The sequence below is a fragment of the Hirundo rustica genome, chromosome 2 (assembly GCF_015227805.2).
Source record: "Hirundo rustica isolate bHirRus1 chromosome 2, bHirRus1.pri.v3, whole genome shotgun sequence".
Taxonomy (NCBI): domain Eukaryota; kingdom Metazoa; phylum Chordata; class Aves; order Passeriformes; family Hirundinidae; genus Hirundo; species Hirundo rustica.
In genome coordinates this window covers 46,394,524-46,421,771 of record NC_053451.1, presented here as the reverse complement: position 1 = coordinate 46,421,771, position 27,248 = coordinate 46,394,524, and the positions used below count along the sequence as shown (strand labels likewise).

General features: G+C 40.7%; 1 protein-coding gene and 1 long non-coding RNA gene across 2 annotated transcripts in view; both read left to right on the top strand.

Annotated features, from left to right (window-relative positions):
* MIPEP (mitochondrial intermediate peptidase) overlaps positions 1-10,236 on the top strand; it is a 66,263-nt gene extending 56,027 nt beyond the window's left edge. Inside the window, exons 17-19 of the mRNA XM_040056760.1 lie at positions 2,372-2,493; positions 3,277-3,350; positions 9,995-10,236. Of these exons, the coding sequence (XP_039912694.1) occupies positions 2,372-2,493; positions 3,277-3,350; positions 9,995-10,089 (291 nt within the window). The 3' untranslated portion in view covers positions 10,090-10,236. The remainder of the gene's footprint in view (positions 1-2,371; positions 2,494-3,276; positions 3,351-9,994) is intronic.
* A 1,526-nt stretch (positions 10,237-11,762) lies between these two features.
* LOC131378496 (uncharacterized) lies at positions 11,763-18,140 on the top strand. Its single transcript, XR_009207579.1, has 3 exons — positions 11,763-12,198; positions 12,721-12,834; positions 18,007-18,140. It is a non-coding gene; the product is annotated as an uncharacterized LOC131378496 (long non-coding RNA).
* Positions 18,141-27,248: the final 9,108 nt, after the last annotated feature.

Genomic DNA, 27,248 nt, shown 5'->3' with positions numbered 1-27,248 from the left:
CAAGAGCATTTGATTGAAGAGTATAGTCTGAGGTTTCTAGGAAGACAGGCTGTCTTAGTTACAGCTTATATGATTATCAAAGTAATTCCTTTCTCATGGGAGAGGTAGAAACATCCTTCACTATGCCAAACACCTGGAAATTATTTTTGTTTGTAGGCTAAGAACCATTTCTGAGTATGTGAAATCAATTCATCAGTAAAGTTCTCCACATTCCAGAGAGAGAGAGTAGAAACTTCTAATCATAACTTTAAAAACTTATTATAAAAGGAACTGACATGTTTTCCTGCTTGCTCTTCTAAAACTGCTTGGTTTCAAAATGTGCTTTTAGTTTAATGATTATGGTTGTAATTAAGGGACTAGTTAGAAAAACTATAGCTATGAAGTATAAATATGGCAACCAGAATACCTTTCAAAGCAAAGTGGAGACTCTCTGTCCAAGCTGAATGTTGTAACACACTTGCATTACAATGAGATACAGTACAATGCTTTACCTTAAAAAAAAGAGAAAAGAAGTTGATCATTGTTAAGAATTTGTACCATGCATAAAGACCCAAATAGGAAAATTGAAGATTGGAGATCTTATTTCATCTCATTTAACCTTGCTACTCCTGCTTTAGTTGTGTAGGTCACTAGTACAGGCTCAATTGCTCACCCATAGCATATTCCATTTGTTTTGGGCACCTGTCTTTGGGTGGAAGTAAGCATCTTTTAAAAAGTAGCTTTTGAATAGCTGAACTACAGCTGACTTTGAGAACTGTGTTTGTAGATGTTGCTCAGGAAAGGTAGCGTAGCTAGCAACTTGTTTTCCATCAGCTGTTCAAAGTAATTTAGATTATGAGGCACCGTTTGCTCCCTTTTCTTTTAAGCAAAAAAAGACTAAATAAAAGCTAAATACTTACTTTTTCCACCATTCCAGCTGGTAATTTTTTTAGAGCACAGATACATCTTTTTGGGTAATGGAGTGTAAGATGATAATCAGCACTTTCTAGAATAAAGAAGCATAGTTTATTTCAGTTGTTTAAAAAAAAAAAAAAAAAAAAAAAAAAAAAAAGGAGTTTGTTAATTACTCTGTGCTAAAGAATTACAAAGACAGGTGGTTTTGGAAAACTACATATGTCCTTTCACTTTTTTTTTTGTCTGGATCAGAATTTCAGCCATTGACTGCAGGATAAGAACAAGCATCTCACAGCCGATGGATTTAAATTAAAGACATCTGTTATGCTACATTATTGTTTATGTTTTAGTTCCTCTTTGAAACTCTGTTTTTCATAGTACCTGCAAAAACCATGACAGCAGATGTTATCACAAGAAAGTTAAGAGTTTTGATTTTGGATGGGAGGACAAATAAGATAGAGCACTTGTTTTCTCAGAGCCAACAGGGCAAAGGAAGTTTCATATTCCTTCATTTATACAGTCATCCATTCTCATTTCAAAAACTATGCCTGAATCTGTTGGGAAACTGCATTTCAGTTTGGACCTGCTTGCCTTTACACATCACACTGGAGAGGTGATGAAATTTTCATCCCTGGAGACTTTTGACAGAGCCCCGAGAAATGTCTTCAAAGATGGCTTTGCTTTGAGTGAGGGTTGGACCAGATGACTTTTGGAGGTCTGTCACAATTGAAATTATTCTGTTGGAGTCAGAGAAATAAAAAGAAAAAAATATTTTGATTTCTGCGAAGATAAGGCTGATAGTTCTGATTTGCTTTACTAAGAAAACATAAGAGTCAACACTAAACATCGTTAAAAAATAAGTCTGTCATCACTTGAATGAGTCACTATGTGAAGTAACAATACATAAATGAATAGCAATGCAATTATTGGATTATAATATTGCTATAATCTGCTATATATACACATTTAAAAATGTGCAGACAAATCTGAATTATGGCATTGCGTGTGGATTGAATTTGTGTACCTCTAAGATTGTTGCCAGATAGAAAGCTGTATTTTTGTATAGCATTAAGCACAAGTCACTATTACCATTTTTTTTCTGACAAAAGTTATAACTTAAACTTTTCTGAGTGTGATATGGCACTTACACACAACAATACAACTACACAGCTATTATCAAATACGAATCATTTATTTTACTGCTTGATTTTTCTCCCCTTTCTGACCCTGTTTGTATATAGTTTCAATACTGATGATCAGCATATTGGATATACAGCATTTAGATTGAAAAATGCTTCTTCTGATAAAGGATTGTTCATTCTGGGATTTATTTCCAGTGGCTATTTTTGTTTCTTTTTTTCTTTTTTGTTTGTCATTAATAGTAACAGATTTCTTCCATCATACATAAGAAAATGTTGAACAATATAAAGGATTTAAAAGATAACATGGGGTTTGGGTTTTTTTTTCCTTCTTACAGGCCTGGCAGCTGCGATTCAGTCACCTCGTGGGCTACGGTGCCAAATACTACTCCTACCTCATGTCCAGGGCAGTTGCCTCCATGGTGTGGAAACAGTGTTTTGCTCAGAACCCATTTGATAGGTAAAAACACAGAAATGTTAAATAGAATGAAATGCTGGTTGCTTCTGGAAAGCATGAAACAAATTAGGTTGGTGGGCTTTTTTGACACAAATTAGTTTTTAGTGTTTTTCTTGATTTTAACAGGACTATAAAGCAGGAAATAACCCTGGAGATAGATAGATAGATAGATAGATAGATGTACTTTGGAACATGTTCATTGGTGCAAAAGAAAAATTGTGTCAAAGTTTTAAAATACAGGTGTGTCAGTTGGGAGGCACTGAAATCCCTATTTAGTTGTAATTAGAGAGCTTGAAATTCATAGATGCCTAATTGCTTATAATTCTCTATTGAAATCAAAGCAACTGTTTGTATTAAACAAGATTCATGTCACCAACTTCAAAGTTCAGTATAGCTATCCTACTCATTTTGCTTTGTGAAATTTAAAAGGCGAATTGTGAGGTCACAAGTTGTAAGCATTCTTACACCTTTGATGAATGTTCAGGACATTGTAACAGAGTAGCTTTTCCCTTTGGCACAACGAAGCCTGAAATGTTGTTTGCAAATTAACTTCTATAAGCGCCAACACACACTCATTTGTATAAACTTTGTCTAGTTCAGTTCCTCATAGTGGGATTTTAAATGTGATTTGAATTTGAGGAGTCAACATCGCATCAGTCATTGTTTTGGGGTGGAAAATTTCATTTGGTCTCTGTCTGTGAGTTCTGTAGAGCTCCTAGAAGCAAACCTGAGTGAGGACTGGACAGACTGTGTTTGCAGATGGCTCTAACACCTGTGTTTCTCCAGGGCAATGGGGGAGCGCTATCGTAGAGAGATGCTAGCACACGGCGGTGCGAAGGAGCCCATGCTGATGGTGCAAGGTAGGAAATAAATTATAACTCTTTTATTTCCCTGCAAAAGAAAGAAAATTCAATTTAATTGCATTTCCCAACGTGGTCTTTTTAGTTGAATTATGATGTTCACTAGATTTACGAAAGAAAAATTTAAGAGGACAGGTCACCTCCTTTGTAGTGTGGTCCATAGAACTCCTTGTGGTACATGGAGTACACACAGATAGTTGGGCTGAAGTGTTGGAAAGGTTTGTATTACAAGGCTCTCTAAAGAATTCAGAATAGACTTGAAGGAAGGTAGATTACATCACTTCTTGGATACAATAAAGTAGTATTTTTTCCATACATGGAATTTATAATATCTCTGGTTATTTTGTATAGGAGAAGTAGAACTTGTTTTGGCCACATCATTTCAGTGTCATCAAAATATCCTTGGCTGTATCAGTACTTCAAGTATACATTTTCATGAAATGCATCTCTGACAACTGTAATAAAGAAACACAGTTCATTATTCATGTCACTACCATATGTGCCTTTTGAATCTGGAAAATGACTTTTAAAAATCATTCATACCCATAGCAAAAATATATGTGTTCCTACCTTAAAAAATAATGCCAGGAGAATGAAACAAGCTTGAGAAACTGCTGACTTTATCTCAGATCTATGAAATTAAGGTAAAGATTTCCTGTGTAATGTTGCAGAATTCAAACCCAACATTACTTTTGCTGTTCCTAAGATGAGCACTTGCTAAGTCCTGGCACATCTTTCAGTTTTCTCTGAAATTCATGGCATTAAGAATGAACATGAATTCACTGACCTCTGTTCACTCCGTTTTAGCAGACTGGAACTTGTGGGACTTTTTTCTACAGATAAGGAAAACTGTGGTAAATGTGTCTGTATTTCATCATGAGACTGGCACAGTTTCATGACTGGAACATTTCAGTTCATTGACCCATCTGTTTATATCTGAGGCCATGACCTCTGCTCTCCTTAGACTCATCATGTGTTAAGCAACTATATATTCTTTAGGTTGTCTATTTACGTTTCTGATCTACAGGGTTACTTTTCATTCAATATGACTTCCCAAGCTTACTTTTCTTTACTGTTCTTGAAGAGTTTGTATTTGTAATCTTGAAAAACTGTGGCCCAGAAGTGTGGATTAAGAAGCTGCAAGACAGGAGTGTGCATCTTTACAAGCATATCCAATTTTTACATTGTAAGTCATATGGTAGAGAAAGAAAAAAAGTTTTTAAACACCAGATATGCTTATGATCTCTCTTTCTGGCATGTATTCTTTATTTTACTGAGCATGGAATTTTCCTGGAATGTCCTGGAAATTATGTTGAAGTTGCTGGCAGTGTGCTTCCTTGAATCAAGTACTATTTGAATGAAGTTTCAATATTCATCTGTGGATGGTCTTACAGAAAAATCTATGGAAGTAAAACTGAGTTTCCCTCTTGCACGTGATAGACTCTTACGGGAGACAGTGTCAATGGGCTCACTAAAGTCCAAGGAGGTGACATGCACTGCTCTCCCCTTTTCTGCCAGGCCAGTTATTTCATCATATAAGGTTATCAAGTTATTTAAGCATGACATGCATTTGGTGAATCCATGGTGACTATTCCTGATTGTTCTGCTGTTCCTGAGTCTAAAATCAGTTTCCAGGATTAGCTGGTTCAGCACCTTCCTAGGGACTGAGATGAGACTGATGAGCCTCAGTTCCTTGGGTTCTGCTGCTTGTTCTTCCTGAAGATACACAGCTTTTGCTTTTTTCCAGTTTTTTAGTACCTCTGCTATTTTAATAGATTACTGAGAGTTGCCTAGCAATGCCATTTGCCAGCTCCCTTTGCACTCAGGGGTGCATTCTGCCAGGGCCTGTGGGCTTGTTTATGCCCAGTTTTCTTAAGCATACCATGATCTGATCCTCTTCCATCAAAGATACACCTTCCTTGCTTCAGATTATCTCCCTGGACACTTTTGTATTCTGAATTTCCCTTTTACACTCTTTATACAGAATTCCTAACTGATATTCAAGATCATAAAAATAACCAGTGTTCATCAGCAGATTCTTTGTGCATATCATGATGTTCATTTGTACACAGTAAAAGTAGTTAAGTAAAAAAACTTAACAAACATGCTTGAACGACTCCCTGAAGAATGACATCAAGGAGACTCAGGTGTTTTGAGAAGACAATAATTTGATTGCTGATTTGGGATTATTGGAAGATAAATCATAGAACACACCTGAAGAAAAATGTTATAATTGTACTTGATTGGTATTTATTACAAAAAAAGAGAATTGGCAGAGAAAAGTAGGAACAATTCCATTTGTTTAGGTTCAGTGAACTTCTGATTTCCCTTGCTGCCTTTTTTTCATTATCGATATTCCAGACTACTTGTGTTCTGTGTCTTGTTGGTTTCCATCAGTTTCTAAACTGTGCTCCTATAGCAAATAACAAAACATATCTGATTAAAGACAGATTCCACCAAACTTTAAAGCTTGTTGATTTTACTCCTCTTCAGAGAAACAGTCCAGATTCTGTGCTGAAAAATGCCCTATTTCAAAAAGTTCTTTAGGTTGTTATTTCAGGTGGTTTTTTTATATGGGCTTGCACATGTCTGGCTTTCGGATGCACATCTGCAGCCTCACCCTTGAAGTGCTTCCATACCTCATTAGGAAGTTAGCCATGTTCATTGGTTGTTCGATAGCAGGTTACTTCACGAGCACATTTCATTTATGCAGTTTCTTTGTTAAGATTTTCTTTTCAGAAGCTATCTATTGTCTCTCTTTTGTGTTTGGATATGACCCTAGCTTTTCATCTTTCTCCAACGTGATTCCATAGATGTACTGATTTGGAAAGATAAAGGATCTGACCTGTGGAGTTACTGGCAAGGTTCCTGTTTGAACTAATCTTTAATTAGGAAACACAATATACCTTTGTTGTTGTTGTTTGCATTTGATTCTCTTGGTATTGTTTCCTTTAAAAAAACCAAAAATCATAGAGGTTTTTTGAAAACTTTTTAAACACTTTCTGATTTTCTTTTATTTTTTCTTTAGAGAAAAAATACATTTTGAGAAAAACTCTATCATTTTGTGCTGACTACATGGCTCTTGCAGATTCTCTCCTTCCTAGGACTACATGGCATTAGGGATTCCAAATTCCTTTAAAGTTATATAACTCAGGTGTCCCTTCCAGGTCCAGTTGTGTGCTGGTTGCAGGTCTGAACAAGATTCAGGTGTGCACCATTCCTCCCTCTCTGCCTTGGCACTCCCTGGCTGGAAAGAAACCCAGGTGCATAGGCAGAAAGTGAATTGCAGTGTGAAAACTACTGGGTTGGATGTTTTGGGAACTGAGAGCATGGAACATATGCTGGAGTGCACTTCTCCTGCAGCCTTGGTGCAGTCACATTGTCCTTGGGGATTCTGAGGAAGTCCTTGTGCAAAATGCGTGTGAGGGTCTGTTCTTGCTTTGTTGATGCTGTATACGTTGCAGATAGTCATACTCAGCTCTGTGCTTGCATCGTAACCAAACCAGCTGGCTGTGTAAATAAACACCCATTTGCTCCAATGCTGTTTGAAAATTTGCTTTTCCATGCCTCAGACTGTATTTCATGGAGTAATTATAATTTGAAGAGGCTGCAAAAATCTTCAGATAATGATTGTACATCTCTTTGAAAGTGTAAGAAATATGCATAAATCCTAGAAGGTGATGTGAACGGCAACATATGTTAGCTCAAACTACATGGACCCAAAATAATTAGTGTTCCAGGGGGCAGAGGCCAAATTTTGCCACAGGCTTTATTCTTTTCTCAATTTTCAGTGATTGTAGGTTATAGCTAACCATCTCTCAAAAGGGCGTGGTTAACCACAGTGCTGTAATGTGAAAGAAACTTCAAAGCAGCAAAGATAAGCTATGCAGTTGCCTTAGGCTTGGGAGAGACTGAGCTGAAATAGGAGTTGTGCTGAACTTATTAAAATACACTCCTAAATTTGAAAACTGCAACCATCAGACCTTGTGGACATCTTACTAAATCATTTAGACTGAAGTGCTGAGTACTTCAAATATATCAAAGCCGATTTTGCTTTGATATATTTTAATGGAGTTTGAAGAGAAACATGACCACACTTTAGCACATCAGTGTAAAGTAAGAGGTTAAAACACAGAAATACCATCATTGCCTGTTTCTTTTGGAGCCGTACTCTAAAATCTGTAGTTATTTATTTAACGAGGGCATCATCATTTCACTGCAGTTCTTTAGCGATGACCTCAGTTACTCTTCGTCCATTCTTTGCAAAAGCGAAGTCCGTTGGTGTCTGCTTTTGATGTCAGTGTTGGGAAAATAGGAATGCAACAAACCACTAATGCAAGAAATCTGAAATCTGTTTTTGTTATCAAAAGCTGGAACTACTGGATAGGAGATCATTTGACATCACCATTGCCAGAATGATTTTGGAATCTCCTACGTATTTAAAGCAAACCTGATTTTAATAAATAAATACAATTTGTAGCAAGTGGTGAGTGATATTTGGTGAGACTGTATTCAGCTGCACTAAAATGCATCCAAGAATACTGTAATTAATTATATTTCTCTTACTCATTTTGTAATATCCAGGGTTGGAATGTTCTTGCTATGATTTTCCATCTTTATGTCAGAGGGGATATTAAATCTCCTTTAGGATAAACCCAGCTTCAGTTTCTTCTCTTCTGCATATCATTATACTATTGGCTCTTATTTTTTTGCAGTGTATTGATAACTGGCAGAATAGCTGTTAGTGTGTCAAAGAATTGGCTGAACACCATCCAGACTAGCTATTTTTTATAAAGTCAATATTGTTGTATAGTGGGGCTCAGGGAGTGGTGGTTATGTCTATTATGGCCATCTTTATGTACCATCTGTGCAGCATTTCAGTCATCTCTCCATACTGGTACCTGGTGAAAAAGGACTGTTCCAGTGGACTGCCATCCCTGTCACCTACTCAAGGTGCTCTTCTGTGAAAACTGCAGGAACATAGGAGTTTAACTGGAATTTTTCCTAGGCTGTTAGGGGCAAAATCTGTGTGTTCCCCAGCCAGGAACCCAAGAGGGGGAGTCTGCAAGAGGCCCCAGCTGTCTGGGGAGCTCAGATCAGTAGCTGGGTATCTGCACACATCTATTTCTCAGCCCAGCACGTAGCGAGCCATTTTTCATTGTGAACTACAAGTAATCCCACCGTGATTTTTCTAACATTAGAATAGATGACAAGTTTATCAAGTACTTGGAAATATTAATTCTGTTCTCTTTCATTTTGAAAATAGCTTGATGCAAACTTCATTTACCAGCATTTCAGTCAATCTATATATAGTGAGATTTGTTTTCCTTTTAGTGCTTGCTATTAATCTACTGGGCCATGGCAGTTTGTGTTGACACTTGCAACATGTGTTTAAATCAGATTGAAATGGAATTCTCTAAGGTCTTAGCAAGAAAATTCTTTTTGGTTGCTCACAACAACTTACTTTGAGCTGGTCTGTTTCCTGATGGGTTTTGAATCATTGTGTTATAGTAAAAGATTATAGTCTTTTAGCAGCATGCAATTATAATTTCCACCAAAAGAAAATATTGTTGAGGATATGAAAGAATATAAATTCATGTTCAGTAGGTACACCGATCGGAAAGGGTAGGACAAGGTTATATTTACATTGGCAGATGTCGGAAAGAAGAGATCACTTCAAAGAAATACAAAGATAAAATTTTACATTATTTGGCAGTTGTACTGTTGGAGGGATTTTTTTAGTGTTGGTTTGGGTTTTTTTGTTGTTTTTTTTTTTTTTTTTGTCTGCTACAAGTTATGCAGTAAATTTTCATGTGTAATCTTGAAAATGTTAACAGTGAAAAGACCAACTGTATGTGATGTTAAGTACAAAGAAACATCTGAAAATAATTTAAAGTGTATATTGTTACGCCATGTTAAAAATGGGATTCTGGAGAGGAAGGGGTGAAATTTTTAGCTTCCCTGTTTATAGAATTACCTGACAAAGTACTTGGGCATAATTTTAATACTAATTCATTATGCTAATTTTCTTGTTGTTATTGTATAGCCAAGTGCTACAGTTAACAGATGGAATAATTTAAATTCTTAAGAAAAGGTAAGTCCTAGTGCTGTAAAAAAAGCAAACAAAATAAAACTGCAGTATATTGAAAATGCTTTTTTTTAAGTTTTGTGCCTTGTCAAAAATTTCAGATGCAACTCTACTTTAAATACTAAATGAAATGGTTCTAAGGTGTGTAATGCTTTGAGAAAATATTTTTTTCTGGCTTGGTCAGAACTGAGACAGCAGATAAGGATCTATATACCTGCTCAATCACTAATTTATTTCACTCATTTAGGAATGACTGAGTCTGTGGTTACATTACTTTAAAACAGAAATAATTCCCTGTTTAAACAAGGTCATAATGACAAAAATCAGTGAACAGTCTTGAAACCTGTCAATTCTGTGAAAATGTGTAACCGGTATCTTGAAGAAATTAAGTAATCCCTCTACACTATAATTGCGCTTTTTTCTTGTCAGAGAAATCTGATAGCAGTTTCTGTTGTATTGTGACATTAAAAGTTAGTTAGCAGTAAGCGTTATCGCTGACAAAGCTGTCAAGGTCACAGCATCCTGATGAAGAGTCTCTTGTCTTGCTTTTTTGTAGGTATGCTTCAGAAATCCCCTTCAGTTGAAGATTTTGTGGATGCTCTTGTTTCAGACTTAGACCATGACTTTGAAACATTTATCATGGACTCATAACAACAGAACTAAATTCTTTTATGGAAGATTGCATATGTCTTCATAATTGTGGATAAAACATTGTTGTGACTGGTTTTACTTTTTGGTGAACACTTTTAGAATTTGACTGTTGATGTTGTTGGAACGGTAATAAAAACTTTCATTGGATCACGTGGTTTCATTTATGAAGATGACTGTTTTCTATTGCATAGAAGCTTAAGCGTGGAATTTAAGAGAACAAATCCTCTAGCATGGACTGTTGGAAGATTTGATCTTGTTGGAAGAGAGTAAATGGGAATTGAACTCATCTTGGGGGTGACTGGAGGGGTGTGAAAGGTCTTTTGGTACGTGCATTGATTCACTATTAGGGTTTACCTCTTGATGTTATGGCCCAGAACTGTTCACACACGTCTTTCTCACTTGCCAGTGGATTTTCTTTAACTTTGTTTAATCATATTTCTTTTAGGATTCCTGCACTTCTTGCTGCAGCTATGTCCAGTCCGCCTCAGGGTGTGTCCTAATCACTGCCCGCAGATCTCAGGGTGACGGGTTCCAGGGCCCCTTGGAAAACCGTCGTCTGGGACGAATTGAAAACAAGCTGTTCTTCTTCTTCTTGGCCAGATAGGTGTTTCTTCTCCGGAGTTGTCTTGGTTTGGCTTTGATCTTTTGAGAGCTTTGATGTTGCTGCAGAGGTCTTATTTTTCTCGTTCAGGGATGGTAGATGTCGTGCATCTAGAGACGTCTGTGGCTGCCTGACCAGAGACGCCAGGTGTTTCTGCCCACTCAGGGACGGCAGTTGTTTCGTCCCATCTGGGTTGCCAGTTGTCAAGGCTCTTTTTCAGGAGTTTAAATTCCCCGGCATTCAGGTGGTTTTAGAGTTCTGGCCCTCTGCAAAGCTCTGTGCCAAACACAGGGAAAGAAGGAGTCTTCAAGGTTACATGCTTCGTTTATTAGTTCTTATCTTACAATTTTCTCAGTGTCCAAAAGATGTTTGCCGCGGCTCAGACATCTGGTGACTCCCCCTGTCTCTGGGCTGTCCTTATCTTTTATACTAATTGCTACGTATTCTTTATTTACTATTTATTACCAATGTCTATCACTATTACTAAAAAGGTCATCTTTACTCTGACCCAATCCTCACTAACTACTTTGTGCCAATGTCACTGCAGAAATGGAGTGAGGGAACAAGAAGGAAGAAGAAGGAGACAATGCCCTAAATTCTCCATCTTGCCCCATTCACTTCAATGCCAAAAATCCCAAACCCACTGTTTTTTCACCCTGTGATATACTAAACTACTATTTTTCACACTCTTGTGGCCTGCAATGCTTCCTGCAGTGCAAGAAGCCTCTCCCATGGACTGAAATCAAATCCAGTGTCTCTCTGAGCTCTGGGCCGGGGTCCCAGACCCCCCTGCCCAGGTCCCCGACCCTCCAGGGCAACCAAAGGAATGCCCTGGACTCCAACAGGGGAAGAGCAAATTGTGTTTGGAACAAAGGGAAAATTGGAAAGAAAGAAGTGAAAAACTAGGAGCTGTATTTAAGATGGGAAAGAGAAAGATGGGAGAGGTAAATCTGTAGTCCTACTGGTGTGTAATGGAAAATTTTAGGTGAGGAGGAAAGAGTTATGTTGCAATGCATATGAGAGACAAAGGAGTAAAATAGCGACCTGTCCTGGGGTGACTGTGTATCCCCAATCGTCTGTTGGGTGCAGGGGGGAGGGCAAGCGCGGTTTGTTTTTCCCCAGGAAAACTCTGCTCATCGGAGTGACCTTGAAGTGGGGGAGCTGGAACACGGCAAGACGAAAGAAGCTCTGTTGTTTTTTCCCCGGGAGTTAGTTAGTTTAGTGCTAGCGTAGTTAGACGCTGTAGAATAGCTGAAGCTCTTTGCTTTTTTTTTCTTTTTCTTTTTTTGTCCTTTTTTCCTTCCTTTTTGCTTTTTTTGTCCTCTCCTCTGAACTGTTCCAACCTCTCCGGACTAAGGACCTGGGGAAGCACCGGGGGCCTCCACAGGGGACTCACCCCCCCAAGACCAGCCCTGCACATCTCCTTTTCTCCCAACGTCAGCAGAGACGGAGCGGTGGAGCACAGTGACGACCCTCGAGGAGACTTTCTTTAAGTTTGTTATCCCTCCGTAAGCGGCACGAAGCTCTTGTCATCGGGTATTGTGCTGGGAGTGCTTTGCCTGTTTAATAAACAGGTTTTTTCCACTTCTCTCTGAGGAAATCTTTTTTCCCGAACCAGTTGGAGGAGGGGAGGGGGGCCCCGTGGGAGGGTTTATCCCAAAATCTACCTGAAACCACCACACTACCCTACAGCTGATCTGGTCCCTGCATGCTTGTTCACATAGAGCCTTTTAACGATGAGTGGATGAGTTTGGGGTACTGTTTAGAGTACAGGAAAGTGGGTTTTGGAAGGGAAACAAAAGGATTTAAAACAAATATGTTTTTCCAGGATAGACTGGAGCAGTTTGGTAAGGCTGCACATTATATAGTCGGTGATGAAGAAAGGGAATGTTGTCAGTGGGTTTTTCTTTTTCCCTGTAAGTAAATGATGAAATGGTATTTGATGGTGTTTTGGGGGGGAAAAAACAAACAAACAAAAAAACCCCAACCAAACAAACAACAAAAAAACAACTGGTGATTTTTTTCTATAGGAATGGCCTTGTTCAGAGGTCCTCTGTACATTGTTATAAAAGGTGGTGTTAAGTGTTCTGCTCAGTGGAAATCCAGTGAAAGAAGCAAGAGAGGAAGAGAACCAAAGCTGAGAGGTGAGAGCAAATAACTGAGAGAGAAGCAAGTAAAGGTGAAAGAACCCAGCCAGAAAAAGTGTGTGTTTGGGAAGGGATAAATAAGGGTGAGAGCTGATTGGATGATTTGCCCTCTTTTTAGTAGAGTCTGTGCAAAAGGGTATTGTTTGATAATATTTTTCCCTAATTTTTTTCATTGCCTGTTTTTGCAAGGTGGAAGTTGCCTTGTGTACACGAGTAGCGCTGTCATTCTGGTGGAACTGAGTTTAGACATTTTTAGATGCTTTGATTAAACCATAGATACGTACCACAACCAGGCTTGCACCGCTGACTGACTCCATTGTATGTCTGCACTTGGTCCCTGAGAGGGAAGAGTGAATGGTTTTGCTTAACAAACTAGGTGGGCATTTTGCTGTAAGTGAAGTCATTAAAAAACCCACAAAGTAAGTGTCAGTTTAGGTGTGAGTAAAACCACATTGTGAAGATGGGAAGGCCTATAAAGTATACAATAGCTGACGAATGTAAATTTAACAACCCATAGCGGGGTATTTAGTGGAAGTATATTTCAAAGGGAATTCAAGGGTGTTGCTAAGGGAGCCTCGCATTGTTTGTTGCCTGGGTTTTGTACTGGAACACACTAACGATTATGTTTATCTGGAGCTGGCACACGTTGAAAGATTCATTGTGACAAAAAGAACTTAGCAAACGGAAATCCTTGTGCTGACACAGCTCTGGAAGCACTGCGGTAAAGAAAATAAAGCATCATAATTGGCGGAATAAGCAGAGCGTTTACAATTAAGAGATTGCCCCTACATTTTAATTTGAAAGAAATTCAAGTGATATTGGATTTAGTGTACAGATTCCTCTTCAAAATATATGTAGTACTTGCATTGCTTTATGCTCAAACAACAGTCTTTTCAAGGTTTTATCAGAGTGGCATCAAACAATATCTTCCTAATATGTAATCAGATATCAATAAAGAAAGGAAGAAAATCTTTCCTTTTTCCAGAGCATGGTGGATTTCAGCTTATTGCTCAGATTTGTAACTCTTGGGATGTCCGACAATGATGGGAGCTGGTAGAAAATAATTCATCTCAGAATGATGGCTTCAGGTTCTTTCATGAAGAAACTCTCTTGACTCCACTGATTTTTTTTTTTTTTTAATGAAATAACCTTTGAGGATTGAACAGTGGATATTGAACAGCCTCTAGAGAACATATACCACCACCACGAGACTTACTACAGAAGAAGAAATATTATTTTAAACATTTTCTCTTTTTTTGATAGTTTCTAAAAATGCTTCCAGCTGTTCAAATGTCTGATGCTTTATCCTTTTTTTTTTTCTTTTCAAGAGACTTTTATTTTCCAGCAAATAATGTGTACTCTCAGTAACGTGAGACCTCTCTTGTGACCAGCAGTGTAACTCTTCATAAATGTAAAAACCACTGTAATCCTTTTCCAGCATTCCATGCTTTCCCACTGGGGCTGCTGAACTAGTTATTCAAAAGTTTCGTTTATAATACTGTAACTCAGCATCATGCTTTTAATCTGAAATTTTACAATGTTTTGGATTTTAGCTGCTATGGAAAATAAGTAGCGAACATCTTCAGAAGAAATTATACCCTTATGCAATCCTGAAATAATAACACATAATTACAACACATCAGAAAAGCACAGGTAGATTATGTTTGAAAGTCTGAGGTGTGAACTTTGCTGCTTTTTTTTTTTTTTAAATGTTTGATGTGATTATTTTTCTGATTCACTTAAGATAGACTGAAGTATTGTGTAATAATTACTTTCAGGTGACATAAATACAGCTGGTGCTGGATGAAGTTCAGCATTCATTCTAAACACCAAAGAAGATAATAGGAGGAAAAGGCAGCAGTTAAGAAGGCAGGGAAGAGAAGGGAAATCAGGCAGGGAAGAATTGAATATAGATCAGAAACCAGGCATGGTAATGAAGCAAAAAAACAGAAGCAAAAAAATCTCTGAGTTAAAAGCTTGGGCAGAGTAACAGAGAGCTTTCTTTCCACAGCAGCAAGTCTAAAATGGAAATTCCAGCACTGCCAGTAACAGAAAAGGCAGAGGTGTTAAAGAATGTTTCTGTTTTGTGTTCAGTGGAATGCCAGATGGAAGAATTCATATCATATACTGATAAAAGCTTTTCTACAGATGTTAAAGTCAGAATCTAAATCAGTGTGCAGCACTAAGAAATGAATTTATATCAAAGTGAGAGCTTAGTATTACAGATGACACTAAGATGGAAATGAAGAGATGAGTGTAACAGCATTATTGATGGCTCAGAAAATATGCATCTTAGTCTATCAGAAGATTAATGTAATGATTATACAGAGGCACATATTTGAAAGATTGAACATTGATCTGAAAACAAGTGTTTACAGGGCTGGTAGTGGAAATTATACCAAGTTGCACCTGATTCCTAGTTTGTATGGTGATAGCAGAGACAACATATGAGAAGAGCTGGAGTTGACTGATCAGCACCAGAAATGTACATCAGAACTGGACTGTTTTCTGAAACACCTGCCCTAATTCAGATTAATTCAGAGAAGCCCTGTAGCCTCAGTTCACCAGAGCAGAGCCACCTTTTGTGGTCCAACAAGCTGTGAGTGAGGGGAGTGCCTTTGGAAGGAGTTTTTTCCTTGAGGGTAGCAAGTCTGTGCTTGCTGGATAACTGTCCTCCTGGCAGCTTCCCCTTGTCTTCCGAGAGCTGGAAAAGCAGTGTCAGCCAAAGCACCTCCTCTGCTTGCTGTGAAGTGGGAGGCACTGTGTGTCTGCTATTTCAGATTGCTTCTGGGCAAAGTATTGGAGATTCTGTGTTCCCAGAGCCAGAGGGATTTATTCGTGTGCTGCTGGGAGCAAGTTCAAATCGGCGCTTTACCCCAGCAGGTTTGCAGTGTAGCAAAAGGGAGTATTCCATTGAAATTAGAAAGAATTCTAGAGTTAAAGAACTTGGGAATTGAAGATGCGTGATAGCACAAGGCAAGCACACGGATTTCCCTGGGAGAAGGACCGTGGGAGAGCAGCTAGTGTGCTTGGGGAGGAGAGGGAAGGAGATAAAAGATAAGGAAGTATAAATCAGCACCACTAGGGCTGTCTGTCGGCCCTTCTGATCTTCCCCGGGCTGAGATTTGTTTACTTTCAAGTCCGCTGCGGCTGCTCCTCAACAGCTGGCACGTGGAGCTGCACGGGTGAAGGAAATCATGACTTCTTGTTCGGAGGAAATAGCCAAAAAATCTCTTGGAGACAAACTACTCAAACCAGAAGCAAAGTGGCAGAACAGATCTGACAGGATGACTGGTTGGGGTGCTCTGCTGCTGCGTAGATTTAAAAGCACAGCGGGAAGGGAGTGGGATGCCTCTTGCCAGCAGTTGCCAAAGAACCAGTAGCTTCTAAGGCAGCTTGTAAGTGGCTAAAACTTGCCATTCTGGCTGCCTTCACTCTTGATGAGAAGAAACAGGCATCTTCAAAATGGAATATATCCTACCAGTCTAAGGATGGGGATCAGCTAGCTCTCTCATGTGCTTTTTGTTGGTCCAGTAACTAGGGAGAGCACAGATGGCTGGAATAGAAGTGTCAGGGACCCTGGTTTCTGTTCAGAACACCTCAGACCACTTGAACTTTTTTTTTTGCTAATGTTACAATTTTTCAATTGTCAAATGCCACCATTGTTTACTTTTGCTGCCTGTCATACATGACTGAGTTCATGCATCGTTGACAGCATCGTGTAGTAAAATATTAAAATAGCTGCAGAAGATGCTCTGAATTAATCTTCAGGACATCTTGGGTTCTATGAAGTGCCTTTTGGCTGACTCCTTGCGACCCTTTCACTTCACTCCTTAGACACTTCTGAATGCCCCCATCTCCAGGTGCTCTTACAGCTGCACTAGGACATGACCTAGAGAGTAGGAGGAGGTGAGGGATGCTTTGGACTGTGACTGACCCGAGGGTTGTGATCATGCCAGAGAAAAAGCAAACTGGCAGCATGGCAGGTTCATCCCACCCTGTCCACAGCTGCTGCTGCTGGTGCCCATTCGGCCTGGAGTTTGTATCCTGCTCTAACAGCATTTCTCTTCTGCTTTCCCCGCACTGTGGGAAAGCTGGACCTTGGGGAAATGCCCTGAATGTGATCCACTGAGAAGGTGAAGCGTTGCCAAGCTGGGCCAAGTCGGGGTGGGTGAGTTCCTTTAGGTTACAGGCCACAGGACAGCAGCTGTCAATACTCTGCAGGCAGCTGCTCCTCATGAATAATTTACCAGGTAGTTGCTTGAAGGTGCTTGTCCCTTGAACGTGGTCAGAAGCCAGTGTTTGGCTGGTGTTTGCAGCAGCCCATAACCTCATCAAGCTCCTCTGGAATACTCACAGCAGATTAGCAGGGCAGTTGTTAAAAAATAGTCTGCTTATTAATGGTGCTCTTCAGAAGTAGCCATGAGGTTCAATCATAGCCTACTTTCAGTATTTAAAATACATATGAAATAAAAAAAAAATTGTATAAGATCAGAAGGGCTTACTGGTTTCACTTAGGGCACTCACCAACCCCACTTTTCTTCCTCACAAAGATGGAATCCAGTTAACTCACCTTGCAGCTCCCTGAACAGAGACAAATCCTCATCCAATATATATTTCTGTAGCTCAAATGAAGGTATTAAAGACTAGTGTTATTTATACCTGTTAAGTGTTTTCCCCCAAGGTCATTTGTCAGCATCCCAGCTCCTGGGTTGCTGAGCTGCAGCATCTGCTGTGGGCAGCCAGGGGCTGTGTGGAGGTGGCTGAGCAGAGGCTGTCTTCAGCTTTGGGCAGCTGATAGGGCTGGAGCCCACAAGTGCCTGCATTTCTTCACATGGATTTTAGAAACGAAAAAGGCATTCAAATTGCCTTGAATGCCTTGGCTTACAATGCTTCTGACAGACAGATGTGCTCAGTTGTCTGCAATTCACTTCCAAGGAGAATACAGTTGTAAAAAATCTTTTTATAAGAGAGCCCTGGGGGAACACAAGTGATAGATCAGCTTTTATAACATACTAAAACTTCTATAAAACGAATTATATATGTTATCAAAATGATTCATGCTAGCCAGAGTAAATCCTACGCATTACAAATGAGAGTTGAAGTGACAGTTCATTGTCTCTTAAAATTTGCACAAATATATTGCCTTTCCTCCCTGTGCTGTCACAGGGAAGTTGGGGAAGGAGCTCCCCCAAGAACTGGAGGTGCCATTGCAAGAAAGAGGCAGTGCCATTGGGGTCCATAACAGCAGCTGATGGTGACAAGGCAAGTTCTGATCACACCTGATTCCTCACCATTGTGGCAAATTTTCTTCTTATCTCCTGTAAGTTTAATTTGTTGTCTTGCCCTGAAGCCTGCCCAACAAAAGTGTCCCTCGTGCACGGAGAAGTTCTCGTGTCTGTAGGCGTTGCTCTCGCTGAAACTATTTAACATTGAAGGTCTTTTGCAAAACAGTGCTGAATTGCTGGCGGTGTTTTCCCTAAGCAGGGATTTAGATGACTTGTTCTACTTAATCAAATTAGCTATCTGTGATTTAATCTGGTGTTTAAGCCAAATTCCCAAGACAAATTTGTTTTAATAGTCTGTTCAGTTTGTAATCTCTGTTTTCCAGGAAAATCAGCTTTTTGTTTGTTTGTTTGTTTCTGAGAGTCTCAAATGTACATGAACAACGGATGTAGGCTGGCTGAGTACAGGGAAATAGCTAATTTGACATTCAGTTTCTTCCTCTGTGAGCTGTCCCATTTTCCATGCTTTTTCCTTGGTCTGTCAGAACTGTCTGTCAGCTGGTCTGGCACCTGTGCCTCTCCAGCTATAGCCAGTATTTTTTTTTCCTTTTTTCTTCTTCCCTGATTCATGTTTGTTTCTCATTCCATCTTGCATCTCGAGCTTTAGCTGCTTTATTTGGGAAAGAAGAAAAAAAGTTTTGTGAATTGAAGTGGGTCAGTAAAAGCTACAAACCCCTTTTTTAGAACTCGTTCTCTGTCTGTCAGGAGCCTTTGTGCCAGCTGAGAACACTTCAGATCCCAGTCATCACACTCTATGGAAATGATCACTTCAGGGTAAGCTCTTCAGAAGTGCAGGACTTGCTGAAGCAAACAGGACCCTCGAGCTTTGCTCTTCCTTTTCCATTGTTCACCTGGGTTTTAGGCTGGAGCAGAGGGGCTGTGCACCTCTCATCAACGTCAGGACTGGGGAAGGTGATCCTCAGCTCACACTGTGTCCACCCAAAGAACCCTCTGGTGCTCCAGCTGTAGATCCATCAGTGCTCTCAGTCAACTAAGGGACATGTATGTGAACACTGCATTAGCTCTGGACCTCTGAAACAGTGTTTAAGGGCCAAAGTCAGCTTGGGGCTTCTACGATTGTTGAGAAGCTCTGTTAAAAGTGAGCTCCTGGATAGTTTATTTATCTAGACCTGGAACCACAGTCACAGTATCAACATGGAAACAGAAGAAATAGGAAGTTTGAGCTGGTGGTTTGGCTGACATCCTAGAATTCTATTTTACTTCCCCCTGAATGTTGGGGGAAATGATGGGGTAGATGAAAAAGTTTGGTTTTCTGCATGTTGGAGAAAATTCCTTGTTGTGCCAGGTCATTAAAGCCAGTTTTGGGTCTTTCCATTTGTACTGCTGCTGCTCCTTACCACCCTCCACTCACCTGAAACCAAACCTGAGTAAATCCTCCAGATAAATTTACCCTGTTTATGCTGACTTACCCTACAGAGAAATCCCATCTGGCTGCAGGCTGCTTCTCTCCAGCCCCGCAAAGCTGATGCTGGGAGAGACAAATCCTGTCTCTGCAGCCAACTCCTTCTCCCACCTTTTATTTGCCTCTTTCCTATTACCCTACCATAAATACTACAGCCTCCTGGACACTGCACCAAGAAAAATAATGCAAACAGAACACTAAGAGAAAGGCAGGCAGGTGTCTGGCAGGGGTGACCTGTCTGTAACTTCTCTCTCCATTATTACTGCTCTAAGCAATTTAAATGTGAATAAACCAGCTCGGAGTGGAAGGAAGCACTGGATTCACCATGATGGCTGCTTGGAAAAGAGTAGGTGTTAATATGCCCAGAGGTCATCTGGGGCTTGTACCATTCTTGGCAGGGCCTGTGGCAGCCAAACTGGTATTTTTCTACTCTTCAGGAGAGCTGGGGTGTTTGCCAGCAGCCTCCACTCCACTTTCAGGACCATTATCAGTGAGGCTGCTGTATTGCCATCTCTCCTGCAGGGACTGAAAGATGTCCACAAAAATCTGGGCACTGGTGACAGTGGGGGGATGAAGTTGTTGATCGTTGGTGGATTTTCTATGAGAGGGCTGTACCAGTGGAGGCTGGGCCTGCTCTTGCTGCTCAGCAGCACAGCCAGAGGGTCAATGTCCCAAGAATGTTTGTGCCTTCAGTGGCTTTTCCTGTTGGCCTGAGTCTAGCATGCCTCTTCTCTCTCTCCCAGAAAAGGGATGCTGAGGTGACAGTAGTTATTGGCTGGCTTAGCTGGAATTTTACAGTATTTAAATTACAGTTCCACACTCAGGTCAGTGAGGGGGTATCAGCTAGCAAAGGAGGAGCTAATTAAAGGGTCATTACAGCAACCTGGTCCCAAGGGAGCCATAATGGTGCTGGTGAAGCAGCTGCAGGCAGGCACTCAAGTCACATCCTCAGCTGCTTTGCTGAACTCAGGGGTTGGGAGGTGTTGGGTTGGTTTGAACTGAAATATGTACGGCACAGCTGTGCTCATTCAAAAAGGAATTCAAAAACCTCTAAAGAGGGAATCAAACCTTGTTAAGGCCTGCCAAGAAAATGTTGAGATCTTTTATTTTGACTGGAAACATGTAAATCACCTGAATACCTTACTCAGACTTAAAAATTGCTCTCAGAAGTGTTTATAGAGAGCCCACTGTCACTGTCTTCATACAATCCTAGATGGCATGATAAAAATTTTACTCCTTTCTAGGATCTGTTTTGTACATCCTGCTTTCCATCTTGTCTTTTCTTCCCCTTTGGCACTGCTGATGAATGTTTCACTTTCCTATGGCTTCTTCTCCTCAGTGCTGCACGGAGTTGGCTGCCAGCTACACCAGCTCTCTCTGTTGTTTGGAATCCCCCTCCATGCCCAGGTCAGTCTGAGACTTCACTTTTGCTTAATTAAAGCATAAGAGGATCAAAAACTCCCCACCCCGCAGAACACTGGAAGAGCTTGTGCATGGTGGTGGCAACTTTTCCAGACAGTTCCGAATCTGGGTTTCCACACACCACAAACTGATGGATGAATTGCAGACAGAAGTACATTCCTCAGCTGCTGGAGGTGCACGAGTAGTGCTAAGACAAAGGCTCACTCATCCACGCCAGTTTGCAGTTTCCCACTCCATCCCCTAATGAAGAGCCAGAGACCAGCAGGCCAAGTGCAGAGGCTCCTTTGTGGCCACACATTCTGGCACGGTGGGACATTGCAATGGCGTACATGTTTCCTGTGTAAAAGCCATTCACCCCCTGGAAGGCTGTGAGCGAACACCAACAAAACACTTTGCAACAGCAAAGGGAGGGGCAGATGCCACGATAACACAGGGTTGCTCCTGTCCCCGTGCAGGGACAGACAGAGGAGCTGCTGTCAGCCATGGCCACGGCATCCCTTCTGCCTTCACTGGGGGCAGGTGAGGAGCTGCAGAGGAACTGGATCAGCCAGAGCCCAGCCCTGACAAGCAGCTGAAGGGGCTCTTGAAAGCCCCCAATTTAGGGCCCTGTAGATTTCTTTCCTGTAGAAATGCAAAGATTGTAAGAGCATAATGTAAAAATACATAATTCTATCATTTACACTGGACCTGTTCACCAGCAATAGCTGGTGAGGTTGAAGAGATGAGGGTCTGAGGTGGGAGAGGAGTGCTGCCAGCGAGCCTGCAGGCAGTATGTAGGTGTTTCCCTGCCCAGGCATCCCCTCCCAGTGCCCCTGGGGACTCTTGCCTGTTTCGGCCAAAATTAGACTGGATTCCTTCTTCCACTTCTTCCACCTCGCTGTTCTTAAGTTTTTGACGTGTTTTAAAACATTAGTGTTGAAATAATTTCTGTTGAACTGAGTATAGCATAATAACTTGGATGTGATTTGGGCTGGTTTATAATCAGTAGTTCTAAGCAGAAGACCAATTTAGCTGTGTCATCCTTTCTGCTGTAACTCCTTTGGTGCTGTTCTCCAAATCAAATCTTCCAAATTAGTGAAATTAACCCTCCAGTTCTGTTTTCCAGTGGCAATGGGGGATGAGACCAGGCAGTCAAGGAGAACAGGAAACATGGGCCTGGAGGAAAGCAGGCAAACGAGTACCTGACAATTGCAGCAGTGATAAATAAGGCAGACGGGTAGGAAAGAGCCATAAAACAAGAGGAGAGGGGCTAAGAGAGAGTGACATTCCTTTCCTGAGTGGAAAGAGTCTTCAGTGTGTTACTATTTCTGACATGGGGCAGGGGATGGGGAGGACAAATCTCCCTGTGTCAAGGAAAAGGGGTAAATGCAGCATGTCTTCTTCACAAAATGGATTTTTTTTAATGAAGAATAAGAAGATAAAATGCCTGGTATGCTTAAGGGGCAGGGTTATTCTGAAGAATAGAACAGTTTTCTATCCTACTTGTTTTCCCGTGCAGCCCAGGGTTATTTAGCTAAGCTTTTAATACACAAGTGGGAATTTTGCTGAATGATTCTCCAGTACAACTTTTATCCTTTTGTTTTTCCTCCTGCCACTTCCCCTCTTTTTTTTTTTTTTTTTTTTTTGTTTTCTTTTATTTGAACTACCCATAGGCAGTGGTTCAATAGCAGGCTTTTAAAGAATGGGTTGTTGGTGTGGGTTGGGGTTGATTTGGTTGAAGATGTGGTTTTTGTTGTTTTTTTTCCTGGTCTGGTTACTGGGCCAGAAGACAGAGCAACAGTAACAGCAGGAAGCAGTAGCTGATCCCAGGGCCATCTTCTGGGTGGCATTGGGATATCTGCCTTTTCTTTTCCATGAGAAAATGTAATGCAACTTAAGCAAAATCTGAATACAGTTTTTTTTTTTTGTTCTGTCCAAAACCTGAGGTAATAAGGAAAAGAACAGAGATTGTCAGGCATTTAAACCCTCCAGCTCTCGCAGCATGGAGCGTGACAAGGCCCAACTGAAAGCCAACTTCTCTTCCCTAAGATCAGGTAAGAACCACAGGACTATCCTCGGAGGAGCTGCAGCAGCTGTAGACCTTGGGCTGGATGAAAAGCAAACATTTGACAGCAGGTCCAAGGAGGTCTTGAGTCCAAAACTTTGAGTAGTTTTTGGGTCACCCCCTCCGCTAACAGATGATAATAATTTCTTTTTACTTACCTCTCTCAGCTGCTGCAGTTACAGCGCTGATACATCTGCAGAAGGTGCAATGTTGTATCTTTGGGGATTTTGGGGCTTCCCAGCGCTTTTACAGCTCATGTGTGCACGTCTGGACTTGAAGAGGGAAATCAGCTGCAAGAGGCAGCAGTGAGTGCTGGAAGTGCCAGCACTGCTCCCTGTTCTCCCCTGCCTCCTGCAGCTGATGCTGCTGCCCCCACTGCCCAGAGTCCCCTCGCTGCAGAAAGGCAGCAAAAAGATTTCTTCTCTAGGAAAAGAAAGTGTCTGGGCCATAAATGCCCCAAGCCTTCCTCAGTGATACTCTGTGTATTAGGAGACATCACCAGGCACTCAGATACTTTTCAGGAATCCCTACTACAGCACTTGCCAACACCTATGAGCAAATTCCAACAGTTTGTATTTGTTGCTGAAAGCCACAGGAGATGTAATTTATGGCATTCTTCAGCTCTTCCCTGCAGATCCCACAGCTTCTCTCATTGTATTGAGCAGGCTGAACCCACAGGGCTTGCTTCTATTAACCCATCAATGCAATAGGCATTTTATCACCTAAAGCGTTTAGAGTCTCTTCTGCCTCAGCCCATCTGTTCTGCCAGTTGAAAAACAGTGTATGAAGATAACTTTGAGGTAGTTCTTGCCCATTAAAAGTAGATTGGTCCTCCTTGAGTAAGCAACAGATCCTCCAAAATTTAATGTCTAAAGGTATCTCTTAAATTGAGGATTTCATTAGATTAAGGGTTTAACATGGAGACTAGCTGCACAAACCTTCCCAGAGAAAACTTCTTTTTGTGAATTTTCACAGCATTTTGTCAAGGTGTATACATTTTTTTGATCATGGATTTTGGTCTCTTTGTAGTCTCAAAATATCAAAAAAAGTGTGATGAATTTTGACAAAATGCAAGTGTTATTTGCTGGGATATTAAGGGTCTGTTTGGGTATTATAGTCAGAAAGACATTTTCACTCTTGCGCCGGTGCAGTGTCTCCTTAACTTCAGTTGTTGAGTATCCTTGTGGATAAAGTTTAATAGAGCTGAAACTCTGATAAAGGGACATAACTACTGTTGTATCTAACAACATAAACCATCACCAGGTTGGTAAAAAACTTTCTTTTTTCTCTCGCAACAGGGAGACAACAAATGGCCAAGCTAATACCTGCTGCTGAACCTCTGGTTAAACTCAGCTAGCTGATATTGCTGGAATCAACATCAATATGCAAGAAAGCACATTTGCAAGGTATGGACAAAGCTGGCATGGTAAATGCTGTTACTCTGCTGATTCCAGATCGGTCTCACTTTGCTTTGGGCTGCTGCAGAGTTTATGTGTGTTTAGGCAAATATGAAGTTAGAGAAGTGGCTGCAGACTATTGCTTTACTTTGGCTTTTAAAAAGTGTTTTGGAATGTAATGGCCCCTTTTTTTTTTTTTTTTTTTTTTTGGTGCACCAAAAGCTGGATATTCTTTTCTCATTCTTATTTTGATAGCAAATAACCTCTGCTGCTGCCATTCTTTCAATATTGGTCTGTGGAACACCCATTGTGTGGAACTTCTTTTCCCCCCCGTTGGGCTCCCATATTGGCCTATGTAATGTCTAGGGCACTTGGATGCCTGGGTTGAAAGACATTTTAAAAAGCTGAAACAGAACCTTTAGGTGTTTTTTGTTGTTGTTGTTTGTTTTTGGTTTTGTTTTGTTTGTTTTTTTGGAGGGGAGGTGGTTTTTTTTGTTGTTGGTTTTGTTGTTGTGGTGGTGGTGGTGTTTTTTGGTGGTTTTTTTTTTTTTTTTTTTTTTTTTTTTTTTTTTTTTTTTTTGTTTTTTTGTTTTTTGGTGTTTTTTTCCCTTAATGTTCACAATTCCCTTTGTAATCTCTGCAACATGCAGAATAAGGGCTTCGGTTGTGTACAGGTCTCCCCTGAATTGGTTGACAGTGTTCTGTAATTTCCTCGAGTTTAGGATTTAGGAATAAAATTACTAACTGGACAATGCCCTGCCTCAGGTCATGTGCAAGGTGAAGAGTTTATTATTTTGTACACATTCTGTATTTATATATGTTTATGTTGCAACGAACTGTTTGATACAGATCTGGGGCAAATCAAAATGATCTCTGGCATTACAATGGTTTAATTTTTTTTCTAAGCAGTAAATCAGTGCTCTCCCTTAAACTGTTGGTTACAACTAGATTTTGATGTATTAGCTGCTATACTTACAGGATTTTTTTGCATACTAAATGCCATGTGAATTGTGCATCCATAAACTGAGACTGAGGCTTGGGCAAAAGAAATTAAAAATTCCACAAAGACGGAGGCTCAGCTTTTTAGCTTTCTAGAAAGCTACCTTCTCTTTTTGTCTGCTTTTCCACCAGTGCTTTTGAAAAATGTCATTTATAACCTTTTGAACAAGTCAAATCTCCTTTTGTGAGATTCAGAAAAACAAAAAAGAAAGAAAATAATCCAACAGTGATAAGGATTTAGAAAATCAAACGATGGGAAAACCCCCTCAGTCCTACTCGGCCGACCCTGCCGTTGAAGCTGTGCTTCTGTGTGGAAGCCTCAGTGTGCCCCCAATCTGCCACCCTCTCCATCAGCAGGCTATTAGAAAACATTTCCTCTAATCCCATCATTCACTGCTGTTGTGGAAACCAGCAGGCTCCCCAGCAAATCCACCCACGATTATTTTTATCCTATTGAAAGCGCTACCTTATCAGCCATAATCGAAATGGCTCCTGTGCTGCTATGTGAAGAGCAAATGGGTTTTACCATCTCTCAGGCCAAAACTAAATATGGATTAAATTGCACCCTGCCAGCACAAAGTGTGCATTGTGTGGCTCTGCTCTGCAGTGCCCAGCCTCAGCTTGCTCCATGCCTGATAAAACACTGCACCCTCCTTCAATCCCCCTTTTGTAAAGGGGCAAAACAAAGCAGCAGTGTCTGCGCTGGAATGTGCTGCAGGTAGCGATCTAAACCTCCATCACCAAAGACAGCGAGAGGATTAATTTAATGCATGGAGGTTGTTGCTTGGAGGGACTTCATAGGAATGCAAACCAAAGGCCCTCAAAGAGACCACAACAAAGGAAAAGCCATGTGATCCCAAACTCCCGGTAGGATGGGGAGCACTGGATTAAGGGCTTGGTCTACCTTGTAGAAAAGGCAGGAAATACTGTTGTATTGAATAGCAATGCAAGCAGGGAAAAGATTTTCTGGTGGGTGGGTTTTTTGTAGACCTTCTGGAAAGCTTGGATGGAAGTTTGCTGCCTTGTAAATGACATTTACATAGCAATTGATATGAGCAAATGTTTATGCAAATTTTGTGGTCAGGTATGTCATGTGTTCTGAGTTGTATTTTGTTTCCAGATAGAGTAAATATCTGTTTTCCAGTTCCTGTTTGTTTATTGATTATATTTTTAAAAATTTTTGTCAGGGGCACTCTATTGTAATTCTGGCAGTGCTGAGAGCCACGGAGATCCCTGTCTTGGCACAAAGTGACGTCCCAAACATGCCAGGTGCTGCTGTGCAGGCTTTCAGACCTCCAAGTGAACTCCAGGGACACTCAGGTGGGCTGGGCATGTGAGCTGCTGCCACTTGTGACAGTCACATCAAAAAACAGGTAGAAGACTGCTCAGGAGGGCAGCACATGGACACAGGGCTATAAGAAGTCCTTGCTACTCTGGGCAAGTGATCCCCAGTAAAGCTCTGAATTATGCATTTCAAAGAATGTAGAAATAGCAGCATTACACAGGGAAGAACCAATGCGAAATTTGCTCAGCTAAACCAGAGACAGGGACAGAGCAGCTTTTGAGTCTCCCCCAAATTTTCCCCCCAAAAACCAAGAGTGCTATCACACTCCAGCACTAGCACCCTGGCTTTACCCTGGGATCTGCAATCTATCTGGATTCAGTTTCCAGTCGCTGCTTATGGCTTTATCATAAGGACCAATTTTATGCAATTATCAAATTACTCTTTCTTGTCAGTCTTCTGCTCTTGGCAGTCAGACTGTGCCCATTCCTTTCTTAATCGTTTAAAATAGGGCCATGACTCCACCTGCTTCAGAAATACAGCTCCTCTCATTATTTGC